At 34.4% G+C, this 26,185-nt stretch overlaps 1 protein-coding gene across 4 annotated transcripts in view; it reads right to left on the reverse strand.

The window, feature by feature from the left end:
* The window catches only part of Nahoda (DOMON-like domain-containing protein nahoda), a 34,608-nt gene that overhangs the window by 6,485 nt on the left and 1,938 nt on the right, over positions 1–26,185 (reverse strand). For 3 of the 4 annotated variants that reach the window (XM_072889961.1, XM_072889968.1, XM_072889978.1), the window contains exons 2-9: positions 16,554–16,947; positions 12,446–12,516; positions 4,865–4,962; positions 4,659–4,782; positions 3,037–3,268; positions 1,911–2,375; positions 1,150–1,194; positions 356–922 (exon numbers count right to left, since the gene is read on the reverse strand). In XM_072889961.1, coding sequence (XP_072746062.1) covers positions 356–922; positions 1,150–1,194; positions 1,911–2,375; positions 3,037–3,268; positions 4,659–4,782; positions 4,865–4,962; positions 12,446–12,516; positions 16,554–16,743 — 1,792 coding nt within the window. In that variant the 5' untranslated portion in view covers positions 16,744–16,947. The remainder of the gene's footprint in view (positions 1–355; positions 923–1,149; positions 1,195–1,910; positions 2,376–3,036; positions 3,269–4,658; positions 4,783–4,864; positions 4,963–12,445; positions 12,517–16,553; positions 16,948–26,185) is intronic. The other variant, XM_072889986.1, reaches the window with a different exon arrangement.

The following is a 26,185-nucleotide window of genomic DNA, read 5'->3' on the forward strand; positions in this document are numbered from 1 at the left end:
GAAAGTCACGAATGCCGAAAGTAATGTGGGTGATGTACTACTAATCATTGTCGAGATGTTCTGATGACTATCACTACAAGAGATTTTTTTTATATTATTTTTTTATATTATCAAGATTTTAAGATTAAATCTTTCTTCAATGAAAATAATATAAAATAATATATTTATATACATATGTACGTTATACGTGTCACATCAGAAAGGGAAAATTGACTAATCGTTTCAGTTTAAAAATATTTCTCACTAAACGAGAGTTAAAAAAGCCAAAATCTCTGGTAGCTCAAGAGTTAATGATATTATAGCGTGGCGACTTTGATATGTGCGTAAAAAAGCGTTAAATCGGTCCGTTTGTTACCTTTCGTCGCTCCCGACTTTGGCTCTGGCTTCGAGTTGGGTTCCGGTTCAGATTTAGGTTCCGGCTCGGATTTTGGTTCCGATTCAGATTTTGGTTCCGGCTCGGATTTTGGTTCTGGCTCAGATTTTGGTTCCGGCTCGGATTTTGGTTCTGGCTCAGAATTAGGTTCTGGTTCGGATTTTGGTTCCGGTGCAGAATTTGGTTCCGGCTCAGATTTCGGTTCTGGCTCAGATTTTGGCTCTGGCTCGGATTTCGGCTCTGGCTCGGATTTCGGTTCTGGCTCGGATTTCGGCTCTGGCTCAGATTTTGGTTCTGGTTCAGAGCTCGGTTCCGGTTCGGATTTTGGTACTGGTTCAGAGCTAGGTTCCGGTTCGGATTTTGGTTCTGGTTCAGAGCTGGGTTCTGGCTCAGAGATGGGTTCTGGCTCAGAGCTAGGTTCAGGCTCGGATTTTGGTTCTGGTTCAGAGCTGGGTTCTGGCTCAGAGGTGGGTTCTGGCTCGGAGATGGGTTCTGGCTCAGATTTCGGTTCTTGCCTGACGAGAGCGCTGGACTTGGCGACTGGTTTTCCTGTGCAACAAAGCATCGTACGTCGTGCGGACTACCTACTTATATACGGACCATCACCTTGTGCGTCGTGTCTCGAAAAAAAGGAAATTACAAATCGTACAAAGGATTACTACAGATATTACTGGGATTTCTTGGATTTCAAACTACGTATATCTATTGAATTCTTGAATAAGCGAGCGACTCATCGGGACTTGTTCATTGTGGATATAAATACATACGATACATACCGTTTGCAGATACCGCGAGTGGTTCCGGAGATCTTCTCTTGCGACCTACATGAAAAAAAAAATAATTATCAATGAAAGAACGTTTTGCAGAAGTCATTAGCAACGATGGTCATAAAGATCACGTTGTAAACAATCATTTCTTATTCCTCGGTTCAGAGTATAAAAGTTTTTTATGACAATTGTATAATTAACATCATATTACAAGTATAATGACATAAAAAAATTCTGGCTCTAAAGAATTTATAAATGTCATGCAAATAAAAATATATTATGTGTGTGTTTTGATAATGTTTGTTCATATTTTCATTATCTATCTAATGAACGATGTATTATTCAAACGCGAATTACTTTTGTTTGCATTGTCATTTTTCTACAACCGACATTTATGTAATTATATGCTCCTTGAACTCCTACACGGATCAAATATAACGCGTCAGAATACAACAAGTAATAATGATAGCGTATTAGAGATTGTTTGCTGTGCGCAATAATAGAATGAAAATATAAGCACTTCTACAAATGCGAATAATTCATTTTCTCCTTGTAATATAAAAACAACCTTGTAAATATCCTTATACAAAAATATTACATGCCATAGCAAACAACATAAATGTCAAGAAGAATACAAAATAAATCACTGTAATTTAACGTCGATTACAATTTTTTGAGATATAATTTGACAAACATATCGCAATAATAATATGTTTTTTCCAGAAAAAAAAAATAAGGACATGAAAAAAATAATTTTAAAAAAATCCTACCTTGCTTCGTGCTAACTTGATAGGTTACACTAGTTTGCACGGTGACGTCCGGTCGTGAAGTTACAAATGTGGCAGTATCCGCTTTAGCCGATCGCCTCTTCGCTATCGATTTCTCGCCTTCTATGCCGGGCTCTGGTTCTGGTTCTGGTTCTGGTTCCGGTTCCGGTTCTGGTTCCGCTGTAGGTTCTGGTTCTGATTTCGGCTCCGTTTCAGCAACCGGTTCCGATTTTGGCTCCGGCTGCGGAAGTGGTTCGGGTATATCCCTGATCATTGGGAACGATCGACAGGTCGGTCCCAGATCATCGGGTCTCCATCCGATACCGATCCACGTCGTGGAATTAGCTACGAGGATACCTTCGAGCTCTTTACTTTCCTTCAAAATTCGCCAGTAAAATATGACGTCATCGGAGAATCGCTTCATTGTGTACGAGTCTAAGTCTACATCGATGCTTTTAACCGGTGATCCTAAAAGAGTCACCGAAACGTAAATGATTAGACGATTTTAAAAAATTATTAAGTTATTAAATTAAAAATTATTAAGTTATTAAATGACTTTCGGAGTAAAATAAAATTTATTTTTCAACGTAAGCTTCTTTTAACTCGATATACTTTCTCTAACGGGGCCAAAGGCCCTCGTTCTTCTTGTTCGAATTAAAAAAATAACTCGGCGGGAAGAAATTTTCATCGAACTCTGAAGCAAAGTGCTGTGAATGATTATTTTTTTAATTTGGACAAGAGTTTTTTACTTAAAGTATGACAGGTCTATCGTTGGAGTAAATGTATCGAATTAAAAAAAGATTATATTAAAAGATAAATTTTATTCTGCCCAAAATAGTCGTGTTTTCTTGGTCAGGTTGAAAACTTTTCAAACCACCTACGTATATATATATATATATATTTATGTATGTGTGTGTCAAGTGAAAATACCTGTGTAATGTACGTGATATAATTCTTAAAAGATAAATTTAATATAAGATAAAAGAAATTAAAGTAATGTGAAAAGATATTTTCTACATTAGAAACACTCTAATATCGAGTGACGAGGTCACCGTTGGAGCACCGGTTTGGCCCAAGTGTTCCAGTCGTGCGAGAAATTCTCGAAAGGAATTTCCGCAGTGAAACTTACTCTTCGCACAGCCCGGACCGAACCAGCCGGTGTTGCAGTAGCAGTGCTTGGTAGGCGCGGTCGTGCCACCATTGTCGATGCACGTGCCCTGAATACCGCAATCCGAATCGTCCAGACATTCCTCCTTGAATTCGCACCTCGTGCCGTGATAAAGACGATCGCATCTACACCTGCCCAGCAGGTAACGTCCATGACCGCTGCAATCTTCCCGATAATCTTTCTTGTCACGAATCTGTCGGCAGCGAGAGTGTGCGTGTAAATTAGTCGACAAAAAATTACGAAAAAATATTCTCCCTGAAATCGTGATAGAAATTGATATTATTCATTTTCTTTATTGATAATAGCTAAGAGAAAAGAGATTTCAATATATTGATGATATAAAAAAACTCAAACTTGCACATTAATAATTATACAAAAACAAATATAATAATTATATTAACCCTCAAACTGAACACGTGGGTCTTTCGTGTCCGTGCCATTTTTAATCCATTGTTTAAAAAAAAATATTAATAAAATCTCAAGGTTGGAAACTTATCTAAAAAAAAGTTTGTGTCAAAAAGGACTTGTAACTGAAAGGACAATTTAAACAGTTGATTCAGTGTAAAGTGCTGGCGAATCTAAATCTGAAGCCGACACCAATGACCCACGTATTCGCTTTATGTATATTAAATAAGAAAGAATAAATAAGTAAATTTTTTTTAAAACATTGTTTTTTTGCTGTTAATCGTTTTTTATAAAAATAAGTTATAAATTTACAATAATAATCTTCCTAAAAAGGAAACAAATTGCTTAAATTTCTATCGTGTTCATTTATTTTCATGCTAAAAGTATCTTTTGTTAATGATAATGAGCAACAAACAGGGGTTGTATGTATTAATCAATTTTTTATACTATAGATTGTAATGTAAATTATATTTTGTTTTCACTTTTCTTTCAAATAAACACATTTTTTTATACCTGAACATTACCCATTTTCGATCATTCAAATAATTATATTTTTTTAAAGCCGTGGACATATAGTATTTTTTTCGTAAACTTTGAACTTTGAACTAAAAATTCCTGGAAGCCTTTTTGTCAAAATTATTTTTTCAAATGTTTATTAATTTTTATATAAAATATCTAAGTTTCCAAATCTTGATCGAACAAATAACAAAAATATAGTATTTAAAAATATTTTTTCTTTACCTCTACTACATAAACTTTTAGTGTAAACTTAAAAGAAGATGTGTAAATTTTTTCAGAATTTTTTAAGTAATTTTAGAGTACAAAATTTAACTCGGACTCCAGTTACTTACGTATTCAGGATTACGGTGCCAAAAAAAGTGTGCAGTTTGCGGGTTAATATATAAATATATTAATATATAAAATTTTTCGATTTTATGTACAATCTCTCTTTAAAGATATCAAAATAGGTTTTTTTATGCAATTTTTCTCTGATTATAGTGTTTTACAGGTTTTTTAAATACTAAAGTGAATGTCTATTTATTAATGCCACGAGAAATAATTCAAGTCTGAATTAATTCGCCTGGATATTGTCTCGGTTTACGTATTAAATCCCATCGCATTATTTAATAGAGCTAGAGAAGCTATATTTATATCAAGAGAAATCATGAGAAACTCACATCAATGTCGGCGCATGACCAAAATCTGTAGCTGGAGCCCCATTCCTCGGCTTCTCGCAGTAGTCTGATGGTGCAGTCGGTACAGCTGAAATCTTGCGGCAACTGGACGGCATAGCTCTGCGCCCTGAAAATCAGAAATACCGCGTCAGATTGATATCAATCGATAAATCAAAAGAGAAAACATGTTTACACGTTTGCACACTTACGTAGCATCGTCCTCGACGAATTCGCTGTTTCGTGTGATAGGCGTCAGATCGATCAGAGGTCTATCGTAAAAATCTAAGATCTGAAGCCGAAAGCCTCCCTGAAAAATAACAAATATACGTATTCATACATGTGTGAAAAACGTGAAATATTTGTTTGCTTAAAAGTTAACTTTTATCTACTCTTCAATTAAAATATTGAGATGATTTCGTAGTAATTTCACTTATCCCACCTTCGACAAAAAGTTGTACATTATCATGCTATTCGTGAAAGATTTAAAGATGATAAATTAAAGATCCAGATTAATTGTTTTATACGGAAAATGAATTCATCCATCTATAATATATGAAATTTTCTATCTAAAAGTTGAAAAGTGTGTCACGAAACATTCAACCGACCATTTATATTTATTTTGTCCATTCATGGCATTTTACTAAAGTTATGGCTGTTCTTTGAGTTCCGCAATAAATGGCACATCATCAGAACGTGGAAAAACGTTAGAGCGGTTTCGATACCAATCACGTAAGTGGAATTGATGCAAGTGGGTTCCAGTCGTTCGAGATTTCTCGATTTTTTCCTTCTAACCCGACGAGTTGCAAGAAGCAAAGTGATTCGTTCCATCATCATTCCCATTTGCTATGCTGGCCTTAATAAATCAACAATAACGGACTGGAACCTCTCTCCTTTGAATTTATTGACACAATTAATGACGTTACTATAAAATTATTCATTAACACGTTATTTATTAAGCAATTATTTGAAACGTATAATATAAAATAATTAAATATACACACACATATGTACACATTGGATATAAAATCAGAAAATATTTTAGTTAGATTAATTAAAAGCTATGTTAATTAACATATTAATTTTGCTTGTCTGGCAATAAAATAGATGCTAACATTTGCGGCTGCAATGCGAGATATCCGGATTATTTAAACAAATATGTATGTATCTCGGCCGTGGCTATAATAATTATCCGGACACGATCCTGACACGAATATTTGCGTCCGCATCGACGTCAGAATGTCGATGGATACCGCTATATGGAGTCGCATCATACAAACAAATTATATGCATGCAGGATTAACTGGAAAATCCAATGAGTAAAAAAACCATAAATTCCAATTTTTTTTATTATCCACTTAAAGTTTGTCCAAACAAACTGGCAAAAAGAAATAACTAACAGATAACACTAAAAATGCAAAATCAAAACATATTTATATAACTTTATGTCAAAAAATATTTTTGCTTTAATTAATAAATTATAATATAATCACTATAGTTTAAAAAAATGAGAAAAAATCAATATAATAATAAAAATAATATAATAATAAAGTGTTCTTTAATTAAAATCGACATGTAAAATTTTTAAAACAAAAACTTTAAAGAGATATAAATGTTACTAAATTTTATATTAATTCTTAGTTTAATAAGAAAAATAGAAGAATAAAAATTACAATTAATAATTTTTATTAATATAGATCTGATTCGCATTTACTTTTCAACATCTTCTAACAAAAAACTAATTTATTTGCTACGTCGATTTCTAATTTATTACGAATGTTATTAAATTAGAAAACACTCTCTTATAATTGACAAATATCGACAAAAAAAGGTTTTCTAATTATTTTAACATTTTAAATAAAAAAAGACTAGTTTTATCGGATTTTTTGTGGAAAATATCGGTTTTTACTGGGATAGGTTTTATCAAAAAATGTGAAATTTTACCATTTCTGTATACATGAGCCACGATCATGTTAATTCCGCTAGCGTTTATCCGCGAACACGTCTTGCAATCTCGCGCTTGCGACACGATTTATGAAATTCATGTACCGAATTAAGAGTGCAGAAAGGCTCCCGCCAAATTAAGAGCCTCTCCCCCGCCAGGATAATGATGGAATAATGACAGCAAGTTAATGAATACCTCTCGCCGACCGATTGATATGCGCCATCGGTTGCGACATCGTGAGATTCTTTATAATCACGTCGGCCCGAGCACCGTTAGAAAAGCACCGATGCAAGTTCATAAACGTTATTGAGTAACATCCGTATCCGTCCGTGACGGCTCCGTAGGAGGAAGCAACGTAAGAATTATCGCGGGCCGATCTGCGGATGCTACTACGACCTCGTGATCGAGATACGTGATTCTCGAATCGGAAATCGGTAATTTTTATTGTACACGCAGATATCACCTTGGATAATCTTCCATTCTTTTTATATCTTTATTCCTGGATTCGATATTATGCATCCGAAAGGAAGAAGATGCGTGAAAACCGTTTGTAACATGTTTGAGATGTGCAATCGCAGATTATAATCTTGTACGTATATTATTATTGTTGGAGCGTGCAATATTTCTTAATTGGATGCTGCTTGATGAAGAAATAAATTTTCTTAACGTAATAAGGTAAACTCGGGTAAGATGGCCATAGTTTTTTAAAATGCAAGAAACATACTTTTATTTTTGTTATTTTTAAATAGTGTTTGGCGTATTATATCTTCCCTGAAGCTTAAATTACGTAATATTATCGAAATTAAAAGGAAAATATTTAATAGAAATTTTATATTATCAAATTAGTACAACATAATATTTATAAAAAAATAGTGAAAACGAAAATAAAAATTATAAATCATATAACAATTTACATATCTTTATAATATGTCTAACGTCGATTACGATAGCTTACCTGTAATTTATTCGTTACAACAGTTTTTAGTGAACAAATGAAAAACTTTGCAGGTGGTCCAAAGTATAAATATGATATAAGATTCACAATATCGTTATTACAGCCTATGGTCTTCTTTTCCGCATAGCCGTCGTATCCTAATTTACCCTAATTAATAAATTTAGGTCATTCATCTGATATTTTCCATTCAAGCAATTTCCAACGATAAATCTAGAACTTATATATTTTCCGGGTTAAGTTGCATTGGACGCGCAAATTTCGTCGCTATCTTACGAATGTCGCGTGACATCTGTCGACATAAGCAATCAGACAGTCGGTGAAAGACGCGAGCGTTGGAGAGCGAAACGATGGTCGCGCGTTCCCACCTCGGGAAGTCGCGTCGGGCGAAGGAAGAGAAAGGGAAGAGATCGGATCGGGCAGCCGCAACGACGTGGTACTGCTTCGCACGATGAACACACCTGCACTCTCGGCAGCAGGTACGGTTGTTATTGTCGAATTTTTCTCGTGCCGAGGCTGCGGTCAAGATTTTAATGTCCCTAAATGTCGTAATGTAATCCGCGCGAATGTTTATCGCGCGCGTTTCGTCCATCCCGTTAACGACCAGCTGGCGACTGTCTTCCTAAGAAGGAGAGATTACATTTTTCTTGCATATTTGGAAATAATTCTTTTCGCGATTGTGGTTGATATTTTTATGAATCTAAGTACATTATAGGAGAGAGAAAATTTCTTCTTATTATTAATATCTTTTTATGTGTATTCTTTGACTAAAGTCTAATGTCGAGGACCTCATCTCTCTTAAGGTTTACTTCCTTGAAGAATAAATTTCAAATTAATAGTCTATTTAAAACAAAATTAATTGAATTCTTTATATTTCCTACTATATTTTTATTTTTAACCAAGTAATCTTTTGCATACTTTTTATTCTCTATTGTGATAATATGGATAATGCAATCTTTTATATATGATTTCTTCGGTATCTCTCTTATGTATTCTATCTAAAGTCAACTTTATTTTTTTAATGTTTTTTCTTTATTCTACTATAAATCAATAAATTTTAATAATTATATTAAAATAAAGTCGGTTAAAGTTATGCAAAGAAGAAGGTTTTATTCCTCTCTTTTTCAGGTTTTGATCTCTGTTATGAAAATATGAAAGTAATCTTATATACAATTTATTCAGCATCTCTCTTTAAAAATTCTTTGATTAGAATCTAAAGTCAATCTCATCTCTCTTATGTTTACTTCATTATAGAATATATATATATATATATATATATATATATATATATATATAAATTTCATATTAATAATTTATCAAAATAAAGTCAATTAAAGTCAAGCAAAGAATAAGACTTTTATTCCTATTTATATTTCCTTTTGATTTTTAATCAAAATCTTTTTTAGGTTTTATTGTCTGTGATAATATAATGCAACATCTCAGACAAAGATGTAACTCCATTCAAACCGTGCGTTTCGAAAAAGTGCGGATTATTGAATAATCACACTACAATGGAGAACGTTTCCAAGATGCAAGTCGTTGCTGCATACACGGGGGCACGGTTTCGCTGCACGCTTCGTCAAGTAAGAATCGCGGGTTTTGCACATTTAGCCGAAGGCGAAACGACGCCTTCGTGCCCGAGCGATCGTCATCGGCGGACGTTCGAGTTACGGTACCCAGCATACCGATCTCCACTAGCTCAGGAGGTTCTCCAGGCACCGCGTCCACGTTGGCCACTTACAACCGCCTCTATTCGGCCTACTCATAGGCCGCATGCCTACGAGGCGACCACGCTTGTGAATAATTCAGCGCGTGTCACCTTGAGCGACGAGTAACGCGTAGGCAGAGAAAGAAAGAAACAGAGATAGATAGATAGAGAGAGAGAGAGAGAGAGAGTCTGTCCAAGACGTGCTCTTTTCCTTTCGTAGACCACGAGCGGACAAATCTGTAATGTCTTGAGGATAGTGTCGAGTGTCCGAGTACTCGTACATGGAATACAAACGACCGGTGGCGATGATTATCGAGCCCGCAACGTTTCCTCGCTTGCCTGCCATGGTGCACGTTAATGAGCGATGAGGAATTTATTATTATTATTATTGACACTGTTTATACGCTATTATTTTGGGTACTAGGAAAATAAGATTATTGTAAAAAAAAATTAAGAGCAAAGTACAATTATAAATGGCACTAGATGTATGTACGTGTGAGATAACTCAAATCTACACTCAAGAAAATGATCTTGCAACTAGAAAAAAAATTTTCTAGGTGTAAAAAGTTTACTGAAACAGATAAATTATTAGCAAATACTGTGATACTGCATATATTTTACACTTGATTAATTTAAATGACAGAGATAGAATTTATATCAGTACTATTAGTGCACTGAAAACAAAATTTATTTAATCTAAAAAAATATTTAGTTCAATACGTTCAAATAAGTATTTATTTAAATTAAACAAAAATATATTTGAATCAATAAAATATATTGCTGAATAGTAAAATAGACAATATATTTTACTAATTCAAATATATTTTTGCTTAATTTAAATAAATACTTGTTTGAACGTATTGAACTAAATATTTTGTTAGATTAAGTAAATTTTTTTTTTTCAGTGTGTAATTTAAACAGAAAATTTTTCTCTGATGTCTATCTTTAAACTCTATTGTCTAGGACAATTATATTTGTGTTTAATATTTGACAATGGGATCTAAATTTTCTAAAGGTATTGCTAGAATATTGCTGCTATAAATTCTATACGTGACAAATAATATTCTAACAGATATACAAAAAGTAGCGATAAATTTTAATTAAGACATCTAGAAATTTATCTACATTAGCAAAATTTTTTTTTTAGTGTATGGAATGCATGAGACAATGGAATTCGATGATCTGAATGATTTTCGATCTTACACAGTATAATTTAAAAAGTCTGATTGTATAAAGATAGTAAAGATTTATAATGGAACCTTTCCTTTAATTAAGAAATTTATTTATTGATTTTAATAAAAAATTGTAAAAAAGTCATTCAAAAAAATGATCGTGCAACTTCAACAAAAATTTTCTAGGTGTAAAAAATTAACTGAAACAGATAAATTATTAGCAAATACTGTGATACTGCATATATTTTGCACTTGATCGATTTAAATGACAAAGACAGAATTTATATCTGTACTATTAGTGTAATTTAGACAGAAAATTGTTCTTCTAAAATCTTACACAGTATGATTTGACAAGTCTGACTGTATAAAGATAGTAAAGATTTATAATGAAACCTTTCCTTTAATTAAGAAATTTATTTATTGATTTTAATAAAAAAATTGTAAAAAAGTATTAAATGGTTTTAATTGATATTACACGATAATCTCACTCTGCACAATAATAATTTTTTGCAAAGGCTAAACGGTTTGTCTCTCAAATATAAAAAAAAGGAGTGCTCTACAATCCAAGAACACTTTCTACGAACACCTAGCGTCTTTCTTTTTCTCTTGTAATTGACAAGAAGTGATGAAAGTTGCTTTTGATACAGCAAGAACTACTATTTAGAGTTTTGATAACATGCGATGCCTTTAATTTTACGTTTCGCACTTCGATACCAATGCTTTCTCCAAAGGATCGTAAAGCTTTCTCCTTCGGTTGACCAGAGAATCACGTTCGACAAGACCGATTGTGCACGCGTAATCGATATAATAGCTGTTCACTGTAATTTAAATTTAATTTATCTAGATTTCAATCTATAGTTAATCCTAGAGTTACATGTGAACTCATGGGAATCTATACAAACTCTCATTACAATCCCGTAGACTATCATTACAACAATTCACCGTGCAGATTGTAATACATGCTATATAAAATGCTAAATTACTATATTAATAAAAAAAAAAAAAATATATATATATATATATATATATATATATATATTAATGCAATATTATATAAATAAGTGCACGAATAATGGCCCGTCATATTGAACGCGTTTCGCGCTCAAGGAACGTAATGTCCGGAAAGTTCAGCGCTCCGGAGAAAGTAGTTCCGATGCATAAATAATAAAATGCATGCGTACGATTTTATCCCGTCTTCACGTAACCGTTGATACGATTTTTAAGCAGTTGGCTCGTTTATTCGGAAATAAAGATGTACGTACGTAGAGTTAACGCCGACGGCGGTTGTAACCACGCAAGCATTACACATTTTGTTTCCCTTTCTCTCTGCAAAATATCCGCGAGAAATCCGAGCAATTCTCAACACGGCCAGACGAAACATAAAATGAGCCGTTGCTTCATTCAAGATTCCTCTCCGTTTTATTAGCGAAGCGAGGCGATAAATAAACTATATGTAATAAAATAATTCCATGATACAAAAATATCCTCATAATTTACACGAAAGTAACGTGGAATAAAGATTGGTATAAAATAAAGATTAGTATGAAAATCCTGCTATTTCACTATGTATAACGTAATGGAATTTCAATATACCGTAAAATGAATATACATCAGCATCGGTAATGTTGCGCGTCGGAGCGAAGAAAAAAATAATGCGGTGTCATCACATATTCAAGGAGATAATTCCTCAAGATTATTTTCGGCATTCTCAAGAGATTCCCGTTTTCTTATACTCTTGCTAATTAATTTTTTGAACATCGCAAACTTGCTTTATAGTCTTCTGTAAAGACGCATATAATAATCCTCTCTGATACATCGAAAGTTTTATATAAATATATTTTACAATTACGTATTACTGTATTATAATATAAAGTGAATGTTTTTTTTTTCTCCACATCCAATTATTTTATTCGCTTTATAACGTTTTATTTAGTACGGCAAAAACTCTTTATGAGAAAGATCGCGCGTAAGATTCGTGTCGTGCGATAAAAAGAACTTGTAAGCAGCTTTACTCACCCTGTGGGGATAGGCGAGGTGCCACGTGACGTTGAAATTGCTTCCTGCCAGTAACGACGTCTTGACATGACCTGGAAAACGAAATGCGGAATATTAAAATTAGGCCGTGACTGTGTCGCAATATTTCGTATAACCGGACAATGATAGATCGTCGATTAACCTTAAAAATTCATCACCGTTAAATACCGCGACGCCGATACTGGCCTCGTTTGGATGCTCGCGACCCGTTTCGATGATGGCCACGTACCTTTAATGCCGAATATATATATGTACATTGTGATTCAAAGGCGCTTCAAAAATACCCGTGTCTCTCGCCTATTAATTATTCAATCTTTTCTCAAATATTCTTTCGAAGGCGACGCAAAGCTTCGGAATAAAAATAATTGTAGGTAAAATTTCATCTTGTCTTGAAAATATTATAAGACGAGATATTTTTATATAAACGTATTTAATTGTCCATTAAAAATTAATGAAATTTATTTAGATTAAAAAATGAAAAATATATTTCTTTTTTTTTATTTCTATCAATTTTTCGGAAAACGTTGCACTTTCTTCATGTATGCAATTTTCTCAATATTTTATGTAATATTGTTCCCCGATTTTCTTTTTATTACAGTGATTATAATTCTATGTTGGGTATGTAAATCCCTTCAGCGATGAAATTTCGTACAGGAGACGCGACGAATTCGCGAGGCTTACATACTAATTTAATATAAATGCAAATAACTGATTAGCCTCCGGTACTTTTAATCAACTTTTCCAGTATTACCGGTCCCTTCCGCTTCCCCAAGCGTCTCCGGAAGGAAAGCGGTTCTTCTCTTCCATTGACCGAGCGGAGTCGTCGGAGCGGCTCGATTAAATTACGATCGCGGAAAGAAAAATTTATAGCCGTGCGCCAGCCGGTACGTGTTAACGCAATCGTAAATGCAGTTGAATCAAATTTACTTTTTTATTTAATATAAAAATTGTGAGAGTTGAAAATTTGGAAGAAACGAGACGACGAGAGAAGCTGTCAAGAATATCAAGAAATAATTGAATTATAATCGACTGATGAAAAGTGGAAAAGAAACGAATTACGTATCGTAATCTTTTAATTTATCAATTGCAGTGAAGTCGATTAAATGTCACTGAGCAACCGCACGCCCGAGCCTGCAATTTTCTACGACCAGTTACACGACTTTTTCGCAATTTTGTGCGACACGTGAGAAAATGCTATGCTCGCGAGAAGCAGGATAGCACGATACAAATTAATCGCTGCGCCAAAGATGGCGAAGAGAGCAAATGAGAGCGGAAAGAAGCGCGCGGAGAAGACTCGTCATCTCCCTTTGTTAAGACCAACGGATAATTCGCGTTACCCGACAGTGTAATGATACAGCTCTTTCTTTCTCCGTCGCTTACGTAACAGCACCAGCGCGGTGCCATCTATGGTGTGGTCTTAATTACGCTTTCGCAAGGGAAAATTACGGAGGGGGGGAGGGGGAAGAATCTCCGACGACATCGGGACAAGGTAATTGTAACAATGTTCTTGTATCTCGTGCTTACGCTCGCGCGATGTAACAATGTAAAAACGCTGAACGTGCAATCATAATCTTTTTATTCTCAACTTTTCACTCCGCTAGATTTTTAAATTAATAGTTGGAAAAAAATTAAAGATCGAGAAAGAAATGACGGTTTAAATAATTTTTAAAAAATTCTTCGAGTGCCAATAAAATTCCATGAGAATTCCATGATTTTTCCAAGTACAACAAAATCTCTGAAAATTCCAGATTCTATTATATTTTATTAACTCATCAAATTAAATATTTAATTAATTATCGCGACAGTATTTCCGTTGTATTATTATTTTATACTTTTATCTTATATTTTAATATGATTGTAACAATATTCTTGTATCTCGTGCTTACGCTCGCGCGATGTAACAATGTAAAAACGCTGAACGTGCAATCATAATCTTTTTATTCTCAACTTTTCACTCCGCTAGATTTTTAAATTAATAGTTGGAAAAAAATTAAAGATCGAGAAAGAAATGACGGTTTAAATAATTTTTAAAAAATTCTTCGAGTGCCAATAAAATTCCATGAGAATTCCATGATTTTTCCAAGTACAACAAAATCTCTGAAAATTCCAGATTCTATTATATTTTATTAACTCATCAAATTAAATATTTAATTAATTATCGCGACAGTATTTCCGTTGTATTATTATTTTATACTTTTATCTTATATTTTAATATGATTGTAACAATATTCTTGTATCTCGTGCTTACGCTCGCGCGATGTAACAATGTAAAAACGCTGAACGTGCAATCATAATCTTTTTATTCTCAACTTTTCACTCCGCTAGATTTTTAAATTAATAGTTGGAAAAAAATTAAAGATCGAGAAAGAAATGACGGTTTAAATAATTTTTAAAAAATTCTTCGAGTGCCAATAAAATTCCATGAGAATTCCATGATTTTTCCAAGTACAAAAAAATCTCTGAAAATTCCAGATTCTATTATATTTTATTAACTCATCAAATTAAATATTTAATTAATTATCGCGACAGTATTTCCGTTGTATTATTATTTTATACTTTTATCTTATATTTTAATATGATTGTAACAATATTCTTGTATCTCGTGCTTACGCTCGCGCGATGTAACAATGTAAAAACGCTGAACGTGCAATCATAATCTTTTTATTCTCAACTTTTCACTCCGCTAGATTTTTAAATTAATAGTTGGAAAAAAATTAAAGATCGAGAAAGAAATGACGGTTTAAATAATTTTTAAAAAATTCTTCGAGTCCCAATAAAATTCCATGAGAATTCCATGATTTTTCCAGGTACAAAAAAATCTCTGAAAATTCCAGATTCTATTATATTTTATTAACTCATCAAATTAAATATTTAATTAATTATCGCGACAGTATTTCCGTTGTATTATTATTTTATACTTTTATCTTATATTTCAATACAAATTATTACACAGGTCTATCGTACTTTTTATAAAACATATTTTTGGAAAAGATCTGTTTGACTCCTTTGCATTCTTTCCCTTCTACCTAGATGAGGCTCTGGGTATTGGCAGTTAGGGTAAATGTAAAACATGGAAGATAATAGCCGCGAGTACCGAGAGGTTCGCGCTCCCTTCATGCAAGTCGGTGAAAGTCGCTTCGAGTTGTACTGGCTGGCTATCCCCACCGGGATAAAGAGAGACAGAGAGATCGACTCCACGTTAATGTCGTTTTCCCATGGAATCTATGAATTCCCCTCTCAGTATTCTCCTCCCGCTTCACCCCGTTCAACCCCTCCCTCTCTTTTCGCCGCTCCTCCGAAGACGCGCGCGCGCGCACGCGGAGATGACTTCTCTAACGAAAATGCTTTGCGCGTTTCCGGAGACCAACACTGGAATAGCCAGCTATCGGGGGAGGGGGGGGGGGGTCGAGGGGGAACCTGTTTTCGTCGCGTACGTATTCCACCTGACATACCATTGAAGGCTGAAGTACGTTTCAGAATCGCGATGGCGAAAGTGTATACTTGAGATTACTTTGAGATTGCGATATTTAGCGCATAGTCAATTAAATTTAATTTTTTGTTAATGAGTTAATTATCCCTTATCTCTCGTAGTGCAATTTCGGATTCCATCGAAGGCTTGAGCAGCGTATCTCGGAAACAAAGTAATAGGTATTAGTCTCCGCACTTCCCCAATTAAAAAAAAAAGTAATATTTAATTATTTGTAATTTACAATGTAATAATTATGATAAAAGGCTGAATAAAGCTTTCAATACATCAATCACAATTATGAGACTATAATACTTTTTTTTTCGTGCCCGAAACAACTTAATGATAACTTTCGTTAAATAATGACCCGTGAGACAAGCCATACATTTCATTAAATCTGAATACTCTAATAATGTGTGAGCATTTTCTCAACTCGTTCTTCCTAAATTAATTTTCCGTTACATTCTTTCACTGTGCAATCAAATATTAAATATTTTTTGTGGAGGAAAAAAATTGATTTTAAATTGAGCATTAAGAAATTCCAAAGAGAGCAGTGAAAGGAGAGGAGACGTCACCGTACACTGATGGCCTAATAATAATAGTAATCATCGTCAATACACTCACCACGAGGCATCCCGCATGGTGCCGGCGTTCTGGCGTTATCCAGGAAGTCCAGGTCGTACTGCCTGGCCGGCGGGAACGTCAATGCCACGTGAGCGTGCGCGGTTTTCCAGAACGTCGTCATCAGCATCAGCAGCAACGACGTCAGACACGACGCGAGTAACGTCGAGTTCCGTTCCATTCTCCGCGACATCCTTTCGTAGAGTCTCCTTCGAGGGAGAAAATAGTCTCTGTTTAGTCACGCGGCAAAACAAGCAGGAGGCAGACGATGTCCTTCACGACGTCACACTTCCGCGTTCACCGGCGATATTTCCTCTCGCGCTCCTGGGATGAATCCTTCCGTCCTCGGCCGGCATGAGCGTCCAATCCGCTCGCTGCTCGCTCCGGCGAGGCCGATCTGAAAGCCGAGCGATGAACTTTGTTATTTTACGATCGATCTCGATCGCCGCTCAGACCGAGATATCGACGCCTACAGTCGTACTTTCCTCTCGCGATCTGGATCTGAATGCACGGAAAAGAAAAATATTCTTACTTCGTCATTTCTGACAGTATCTTTAGTTTCAAAATCTTAAAACGAGATTATATCGCGTTAAACAAAGAAAATTTGCTTGGATCAAGACATTTTATATAGTTCAACCGAGAAAAATATATTCTTGTTATTTAAAAATAACTTTCTTGAATGGAGAGGAAAAATGTGGATAAAAAATAACATATATCCAAATCAAAGATTATTTTACAATTTTCTTAGAACTAAAATAATTATTTTATTCTTGAAATGACAATTGTAGTATTGAAATAAAATTATAATATTGTTGAAATTTAAGATTTTTAAATTCTTCTAAGGAAATTATAAATTGTTGCGTATATGAAACAATGAACGCGTTTATATGAGTTTATAAGGTAAACTCGGTTGATAAGGTAAAATGGCCATAGTTTTTTAAAATGCAAGAAACATACTTTTATTTTTGTTATTTTTTAATAGTGTTTGGCATATTATCTTCCCTGAAGCTTAAATTACGTAATATTATCGAAATTAAAAGGAAAAGATTTAATAGAAATTTTACATTATCAAAATAGTACAACGTAAGCATTGGCCATCTCACCCAACTTTTAAGGAAAAGATGATCATAGGGACGGAAAGATGGTCGTAATATTAATAAAAAATTAGTGAAAACGAAAATAAAAATTATAGGTCATGTAACAATTTACATATCTTTATAATATGTCTAACGTCGATTACGATAGCTTACCTGTAATTTATTACGTTACAACAGTTTTTAGTGAACAAATGAAAAACTTTGCAGGTGGTCAAAAGTAAAAGTATGATATAAGATTCACAATATCGTTATTTCGAACAATGTATGCACATAAACTACTATAAATATCGATTATCTTTAATAATGACTAAAAAAGTGCACTATGTGGCGATTATTGAAAAAATGACAGCCTACGGTCATCATACGCTAGTTTACCGTAAGTTTTGATTTGACACTTACTTTTTTTCTGAATACACAAGAAGACACGTAGTCTCTTAATAGCGATAGATTGGATTCGATTTTTTGTGCCAATAATTATAACGATATAAAATTTGACATTTGCAAGCTGACTTGTATGTGTGTTAATTAAAATATTTAAAGAAAGGAAGAGAATAGATAGATATTCCATAATTTCTCCAAAGTTTCTTTTAATTTTTATATTCAAGTATATATTACTTATTTTATTTTATTACGAAAATTTTAATTATGCCGAGTGGTTCGATCATATATAATCATATCTTAGAAGTGAAAAGGTAAATACACAGTGAAAGTTTCATTCGTAAAAAGTGAGAATCTTCGCATGAGTTTACTACGAAATCGTGTTCGAGCAACTTTTTTTTTGGCACGCGAGTTCGTAAGATTTGAATGGGGAGAAGATTTGCGTGAGATCTACGAAAGGTGAAAAGTGAAGACGTTCACTGTGTGAATTGCATGATCGACCGCTTGCCTCTTAATTCACCCGTTCATGAAGATACGTGGGAAATCACTTGTGCGAAGAAAGATTTTTCACATATGCGAATAATCTGCTCGCACATTTTATACATTCAATTATGGGAAATTTGTTGCGCATGTTGTTTTATGTGTGCCTATATAAATGGAAGAAAAAAAAGTTTTATTATTTTCCTCATATATAATAGGATTTAAATAAAAAATAATATATTTACAAATATTGAAAAAAGCCTAGTTTTTTCGATATGTAATCAATTTTTTTTAAATTACAATAAAATTATGGCGGTAAGAGCAGTACATTTACATAGATTTTGCAGTATCTCAGTTAGTTGAAAAATCAATAAATACATTATATAGAAAAAACATTTAATGAAGTAAATTATATTAAAAAAATTAAAATGTAATCTAAATTAACGTGTGCGCAAGTATTTTAAAACTTAAAATTAAATCGAATGAAAGAATAATTGAATACGCAAAGTAAAAGAGTTTCGTAAGAAAAGATACTCAACAATAATGAGACATACATTTGTTCCATCTCAGTACATATGAAAGAGATTTAATAGCGGAGAAGTATCTCTGTACTTTACCGGAAACATACTAATGTTCTAATGGAACACGAGGTACACCTACGTAAACGCACTCGCAAACAAGCCGCCGGTAGCTTTCGCCGTGTTTCGCTTTTCTTTGCACAACTCCCGTGCCCGTTAATCAGCGATGATGTACATCGGTATGCCAGACGCGCGAGAACGTAATAATTGCAAAATAAACACGTAACGAGTATATCAGAAGAAGAGTTTGACGTGTGCTTGGCGCGGCGTGGAGGAGACAGGTGAAGAAGGTGGAGGTGGCGTTGGAGAAAGAAAGAGAGAGAGAAGAAGAAGCAGCAGCAGCATACTTTTCCTCGACGAGCTATCGATCCTCGAGTCTCGGGTCGCATAATTCGAAGGATACTCGCGTCTCGCATACACGACCTCCTTGCCACCACCTCCGCCATTTCCCTTGGCGGGACAGAAGGACGCGCGGAAAAGGAACAATCGTCGGGATGAGCGAAGAGAAAGAGAGAAAGAGAGAGAGAGAGAGAGAGAGAGAGAGAGAGAGAGAGAGGCTATATATAATTTGTGCCCGGCCATAGGCGCGGAAAAAGAGAAATGTATGTGTGTGTGTTGAACAATAAAATTATTAAATATTGCAGTCATCTCCGCGACTCGTTCGCGACAAAAGCCTTTTGTAAAACAGCGAGCCGTATCGCGTCATCTCTAAACCAGGACGAGACGACTGACATGCGAAACTGATTATATCCTATCCGAATCTCTTCTCGGTAGTGTAAATTCTTTCAGCCACGGTTGAATTCTCGTTAGGTCATTTTCGAACTGAATCTTCTTATTGTGAAGCTACGCGTCGAGTTCTAAAGAACGATATTAGGCTTTCTATTCTCCTGCATTTTTTGCGAAGAAAATTGACTTTTAAATATTATATCTGCTACCAGTGAAAAAAAAAAGATATTTAAATATAGTCTTTATTATATTATTTATAATTAAAAATGGAAAGTGCAAGATTTACGCGAGAGGGTAAACTAGGGTATGATGACCATAGGCTGTAATTTTTATAATAATCGCAATAGTGCGCTTTTTTAGTCATAATCAAAGATAATTGATATTTACAGTAGTTTATGTGCATACATTGTTCGAAATAACGATATTGTGAATCTTATATCACATTTTTACTTTTTTGACTACCTGCAAAGTTTTTCATTTGTCCACTAAAAACTGTTACAACGTCGAATAAATTACAGGTAAGCTATCGCAATCGACGTTAGACATATTATAAAGATATGTAAATTGTTATATGATTTATAATTTTTATTTTCGTTTTCACTATTTTTTTATAAATATTATGTTGTACTAATTTGATAATATAAAATTTCTATTAAATCTTTTCCTTTGAATTTCGATAATATTACGTAATTTAAGCTTCAGGGAAGATAATATGCCAAACACTATTAAAAAATAACAAAAATAAAAGTATGTTTTTTGCATTTTAAAAAACTATGGCCATCTTACCCGAGTTTACTCTAATGAAAAAAATATTAACATCAATTTTCTCATTAAAATATACATATAAGTATTTAGAGACTATTAAATTGTATCCGTAAAAGTTGTAAAACACGCGAAAAATGTGTAAATAAATTTCTGTCTTTATTTAACATTCGGAATTTATTTATTAGCGCTATTACTTAATACGCTATCGAAGTAATCAAAAATTCACATTCCTGATTAACGGAAGATTAGCGGAGATTTGATTTCGCAACGCGAATTCCTAGTCGATATTCGCTTGCTTCTCGCGGGAATATAAAGTATGCATACTTTCCATAGCGCACGTATAACGTATATAATTATATTTGCGGCGTATGGCGTGCTGATGAGTCATCGAAGTCAAGATACCGCGCGTCGAGGTACGTGCGTACGTCCGGATCGGTGGCAAACAATGGGCACGTTGCAGTCAGTAATTATCTCATCGTTAATTCCGTCTTTTTCACTCCACGTGAGATTCCATGAAAGGCGATCATTCGCGGTAACCAACTCGCGTTTCCCGAAAAGAACAGTCGACCATACGCAAATACGAGCCGAGTGACAGCTTTTTTTATTTATTTAATATTGAATTTGCTGAATAAACGGAAGAGTATCTCGATAATGTAAGCATTGCAAAATAAAGAGAACACCAGCTTTCACACTAACGCGTCTTTGCATATCAAAGAGACCGGTATGGTCGATGAGTGAATTCCATCTCTTCAAGAACTTGTCACGCAAACGGAATCAAACGGCGTGAAAATATCGCGGATTCAAACCACCTGCGCGTTGTAAGATTTGCTGGAATAGATGACACATCGGGGCGCCGATGGCGATGAACGCTTCCATTCAGGTATCGGATTTCTACGTGGGAAGCATAAACGCGAGAGGAAAATATATATGCTAAATATATACACACGAAGAGCGTGCAGCATTGTTTTCCAAACCGAGCATATATCAAGAGAGGCTAATTATTGTGGAAACCAAGAGGATTGTTTGCGTAAAGAGTAATTAAGGAATTCACATCGTACGTTAAATCTGAATTAAAATTTTTCAACGTCAAGACAGATGGCAAAGTGCCATAATTGAAGATAGACAGACGAGAAAATTCCCCTTAAAAATATTTTACAAGTATATAATATACTAAAAAAAAAAAAAATTAATTTATCGAATTTCATATTATAAACTCTATGTTAGATTTATACTATCGAAATCCGATAGGGAAGCACGGAAATTTCAAATATGTCAAGACAATGATTCAAGACCAAGAAGTTTGAAGATGCTTGGCATAGGTAAGATAGATGCTATTTCCTTTATCCTTCGTGCAACTTGAAGCAAGCGAGCAAGCAAGCATTCCGGAACGTTTTGATAAAGTTCGTTTCCTCTGATGACCTTGCTCGAGACGGCGAGAAGTATAAATACGTAAAAATAGCAGGTATTACGGGATATATCGTTCAGCACGGAAGAGAAACACGCGAGAGAAGCCAAAGTTATTACCGATTTCGCGTGCCGGGAAATGGACGATCATCCGGCAGGAGCTGTCAACGTGTTAGGTTGCGAAATTGATGCGCGCGATAAATAATTGATGAATCGCATTGATGAAGATAAACCGCATGCGGTTCTTGCGGAGGAAGAACGAAGATAAATATAAAAGATGACTATCTCGTGCATCTCATACGGCTCGTCTTTGTTAATGCAAGTCATTATTTATTGTCGATATGGATGCATAGATGTATCGATATACACGGAAGCGCTTGTTATTTTTAAATTATGATAAAATTAATCGATAATAATATAACGAAACAGGAGAATTACTTCAATGTTTAAGAAAAATAATAATTAATCTAATTTATATTAAGAAAAATATTAAATCAAACAATTTTAGAACATCCTATTTAAATCGAAAATTACTTCAGATATGCTGACACATGAACTTTTCAAAAATTCCTGTGTTAGTCATGTACACGAATTCCATTACAGTCACTAAACATTCTTTTGTTAGTCTCTCACATAGTTGGGAATATATATACTAGAAATGAGCAACTTTAACGTGCGCATCAAGGTTTATATTTTTAAACACGTTTTGTCGTGGAATATGCGAACATTTTTTCCACATATCATCAATCTTTACGATAATATCGATCTTCAAAAACCGACTATTGATCAATTCTCTCTCTCTCTCTAAGAAAGACTAAAAAATAGATTATAAAAATATATAATATACACAGTATGTTCAATTTAAGTGTATATCTCAGTTATTTATTTAAATAATAGAGTTATAAACAATTCGAATAAAAACTAATTTTGCGTAAAATAAGCTTATATGTAAACAACAATTTTAAATTATTTTCTTTTAAATGTTATCCTTGAGTTTTATTTTTTTTTTAAATACATTTATATTTATTTTACTAGGTTTGTAAAATATTTTATGTCAAATTAAGACATATTCGATAATAAATGCAATAAAGTAAGTTTTTTAATAATTAAATAATCTTCATTATTATTATTATTAATTAAGAAAATTATATTATTTAAATAATAACTTAATATATAACCAAAAATACTGTTTTCCTCTTCTAAAAAAGGCATGTTATTTACATATTTTTGCCTCTTTTCCGAGATGCTGATTGGTTGTCTCAATGTCTCATTGTCAAATGCGTTATTGCGACTCGCTTCGTGCGTGTCGTCTGTAGCTGTCAAATTTTGACAGTTTATGTGACAACTTGTAAAAAAATTAAATTCAAGCAAAGTTAAAAAAAAATTAAAGAAAACAAAGAAGAGAAAAAGAGAGACAAAAAAAGGTACATATATTATATATGCATGTATTGTGTATGATGAACCTATGTATAAACTTTTCCTATGATTTTATATGTATATTTAATATGTAATTTATATTTGTGTAATTAATAGAAAAAAAGAAGAGATGGAAGAAAGAAAGAGAAGGGATATAATACTAAATAAAGAAAGAGAAAGAGAAAGAAAGAAAAAGAGAAAAGGATGGTTTCTTAAAGCCAACCGTAAATATTAAAATTAAAAATTCAACAATCAATTAGGGTAAACTATGATGGCCATACGGAAAAGATGGTCAGAGGCTGTAATTTTTTCATTAATCGCTCACATAATGCGCTTTTTTAGTCATTAAGATGATCGATATTTACAGTAGTTTATGTGCATACATTGTTCGAAATAACGATATTGTGAATTTTATATCATATTTTTACTTTTAACTATCTGCAAAGTTTTTCATTTGTCCACTAAAAACTGTTACAACGTCGAATAAATTACAGGTAAGCTATCGTAATCAACGTTAGACATATTATAAAGATATTATAAAGATATGTAAATTGTTATATGACCTATAATTTTTATTTTCGTTTTCACTATTTTTTTATAAATATTATGGCCACCCTATGGTCCGTCCCTATGGTCATCTTTTCCTTAAAAGTTGGGTAAGATGGCCAATACTTATGTTGTACTATTTTGATAATATAAATTTCTATTAAATCTTTTCCTTTTAATTTCGATAATACTACGTAATTTAAGCTTCAGGGAAGATAATATGTCAAACACTATTAAAAAAATAACAAAAAATAAAAGTATCTTTTTTGCATTTTAAAAAACTATGGCCATCTTACCCGAGTTTACCCCAGTGTTGTGAAAATAAAATTTTAACGCTTACTTTAACATACACAATAATAACCATACGACACAATATAAACATACATAAAATGTTCTAGTGTAGTACAGTCGGACCTCTTATCCTACGACAAAAAATCCTCTCATGCTACGACCGCGAAAGGAGAATTATACCCTCACTCTCAAATTTTTGTCGTAGGATCAGAGGTCCGACTGTATATAAAATATGGGAAATAAAGGAAATAAAATTTAAATTAAATAACTTCAAACAAAGACTTTAGTTTAGCTAGGGCCTGAAAGAGTACCAAGTCCGTCACTGCTCGCCTTTTAAACGCGGGAAAGAGCCACCGATCGTTCTCATTGATACGTCACAGCCCGCGTGCACGGCGAGAGGCATAAAACGAGAGAGCGGCGACGAGAGGTCGCAGGGCGAGAAGAAAAGGTACTGCGGAGATTAAGACCGCAACACGTACGTGGAACGTGGAACGGTTCTCCTTCGTTACGTCCTGGAAAGCTAACTGGCATTCCGGATTCCGGCGAATGCCGTTGATCCCGTCCTCGCAATCAGTCTCTCGGCGCGAGAACTCGTGAAGGGCGAAAGGAAGCGACGACAAGACGGAAGTCGGCGCGACGCCGCGCCGGAAGCGGCAGGTGTCCTTCGTGTTCTAAACGCGCTTCGGATTCGAGGGCTTCGCTATTGTGTTTTATTCGACGAATGCGACGCAAAACTGATTCGCGCGTCCCTGAGACTTTTTTTTTTTTTTTTTTTTTTTTTGCTGAATTCTAACGACGGTGTTTCCCCGAGAGTACAACTTAATTGCTCGTGTAATTGCGAACGTTGTCTAACGTTAATGAATTCACGACACGCTGGATATCAGATGACGCTTAATGAAAGTCGAGAATTTTATGTGAAATTTAAACCTTACATATATAATTGCAGGAGATACATGCGAAACAAGAGTGCGCGGTATCATTAATTTTAAATAAATATTATATAATTATATATGAAAATCAGTTATTTATTTAAATTAATGAGCCGCTTTGTCTTAAAATTTTATCCGAATTACTCATGTGAATAATATACATATATTAAAACATTTCATTTTTTAAATAGTTAATAAACATACATACATACATGAAGAAGGAAGAGGGGAATATTTTATCTTCATCGATCAAAACGTGACTGAAAATGCCTTTGATTTATATTCTGCTTACACTTTTACCCATGCAATTATCCCACTACACAAAGGCACGATTAAAAAATACGATTGACCTAAAAAAAAAAAAAAAAAAAAAAAAAAAAAAAAAAACAGTTGATTCAAGCAGATTTGGCGACGCCGCGCGCCGATCGCCGACCGCGACTCGACATCGAATTATTCGACGACATTCCTCGAGCGGCCTTGGCCGCTCGGGAGCGTTTCTGTCGATCGCTGCTCGTTTGCACTTCGCGGCTCTCGTACCTGGACCGACGGTCGCGATGTTATCTCGCGAACGCGAGAGAAGAGGCGGAGGAGAGATACGCAGGGGCGACGGGATGGGGAGAGGTGGCGGAGGGGGGAGGGGGGAAGGGGAGGGGGGAAATTCGCGAGGAGACGTTTATGGAGAACACGCCGCAGCGACGATGTATTATGGAGAGCGCGAGTCCGGCATTCCAAGCCGAACGTCGTCGAACTCATTAACATCCCGTTCTCGTTGGCCGTCGGCGTTCGCCGTTCTGTTTTCCCTCGAAATAAACAAACCCGATACCGCGATGTTACGACACCGAGAGCTGAATAAGAGAACGGTATAATACGAAACGGTCGTTTCGTGACGTTCGGATTGAAGAATCTTCCCTGACGAGTTTCGCTCTGCGGTAAAGATGACACTGAAATTGGAGTGCGACCGATCCGATCTCGCTCCCCTATTATTTTATCATTAGCGCCGGTATATTTAACGAATTAACCGTAAT

Source organism: Anoplolepis gracilipes, chromosome 1 (genome assembly GCF_047496725.1).
Source record: "Anoplolepis gracilipes chromosome 1, ASM4749672v1, whole genome shotgun sequence".
Classification (NCBI taxonomy): Eukaryota; Metazoa; Arthropoda; class Insecta; order Hymenoptera; family Formicidae; genus Anoplolepis; species Anoplolepis gracilipes.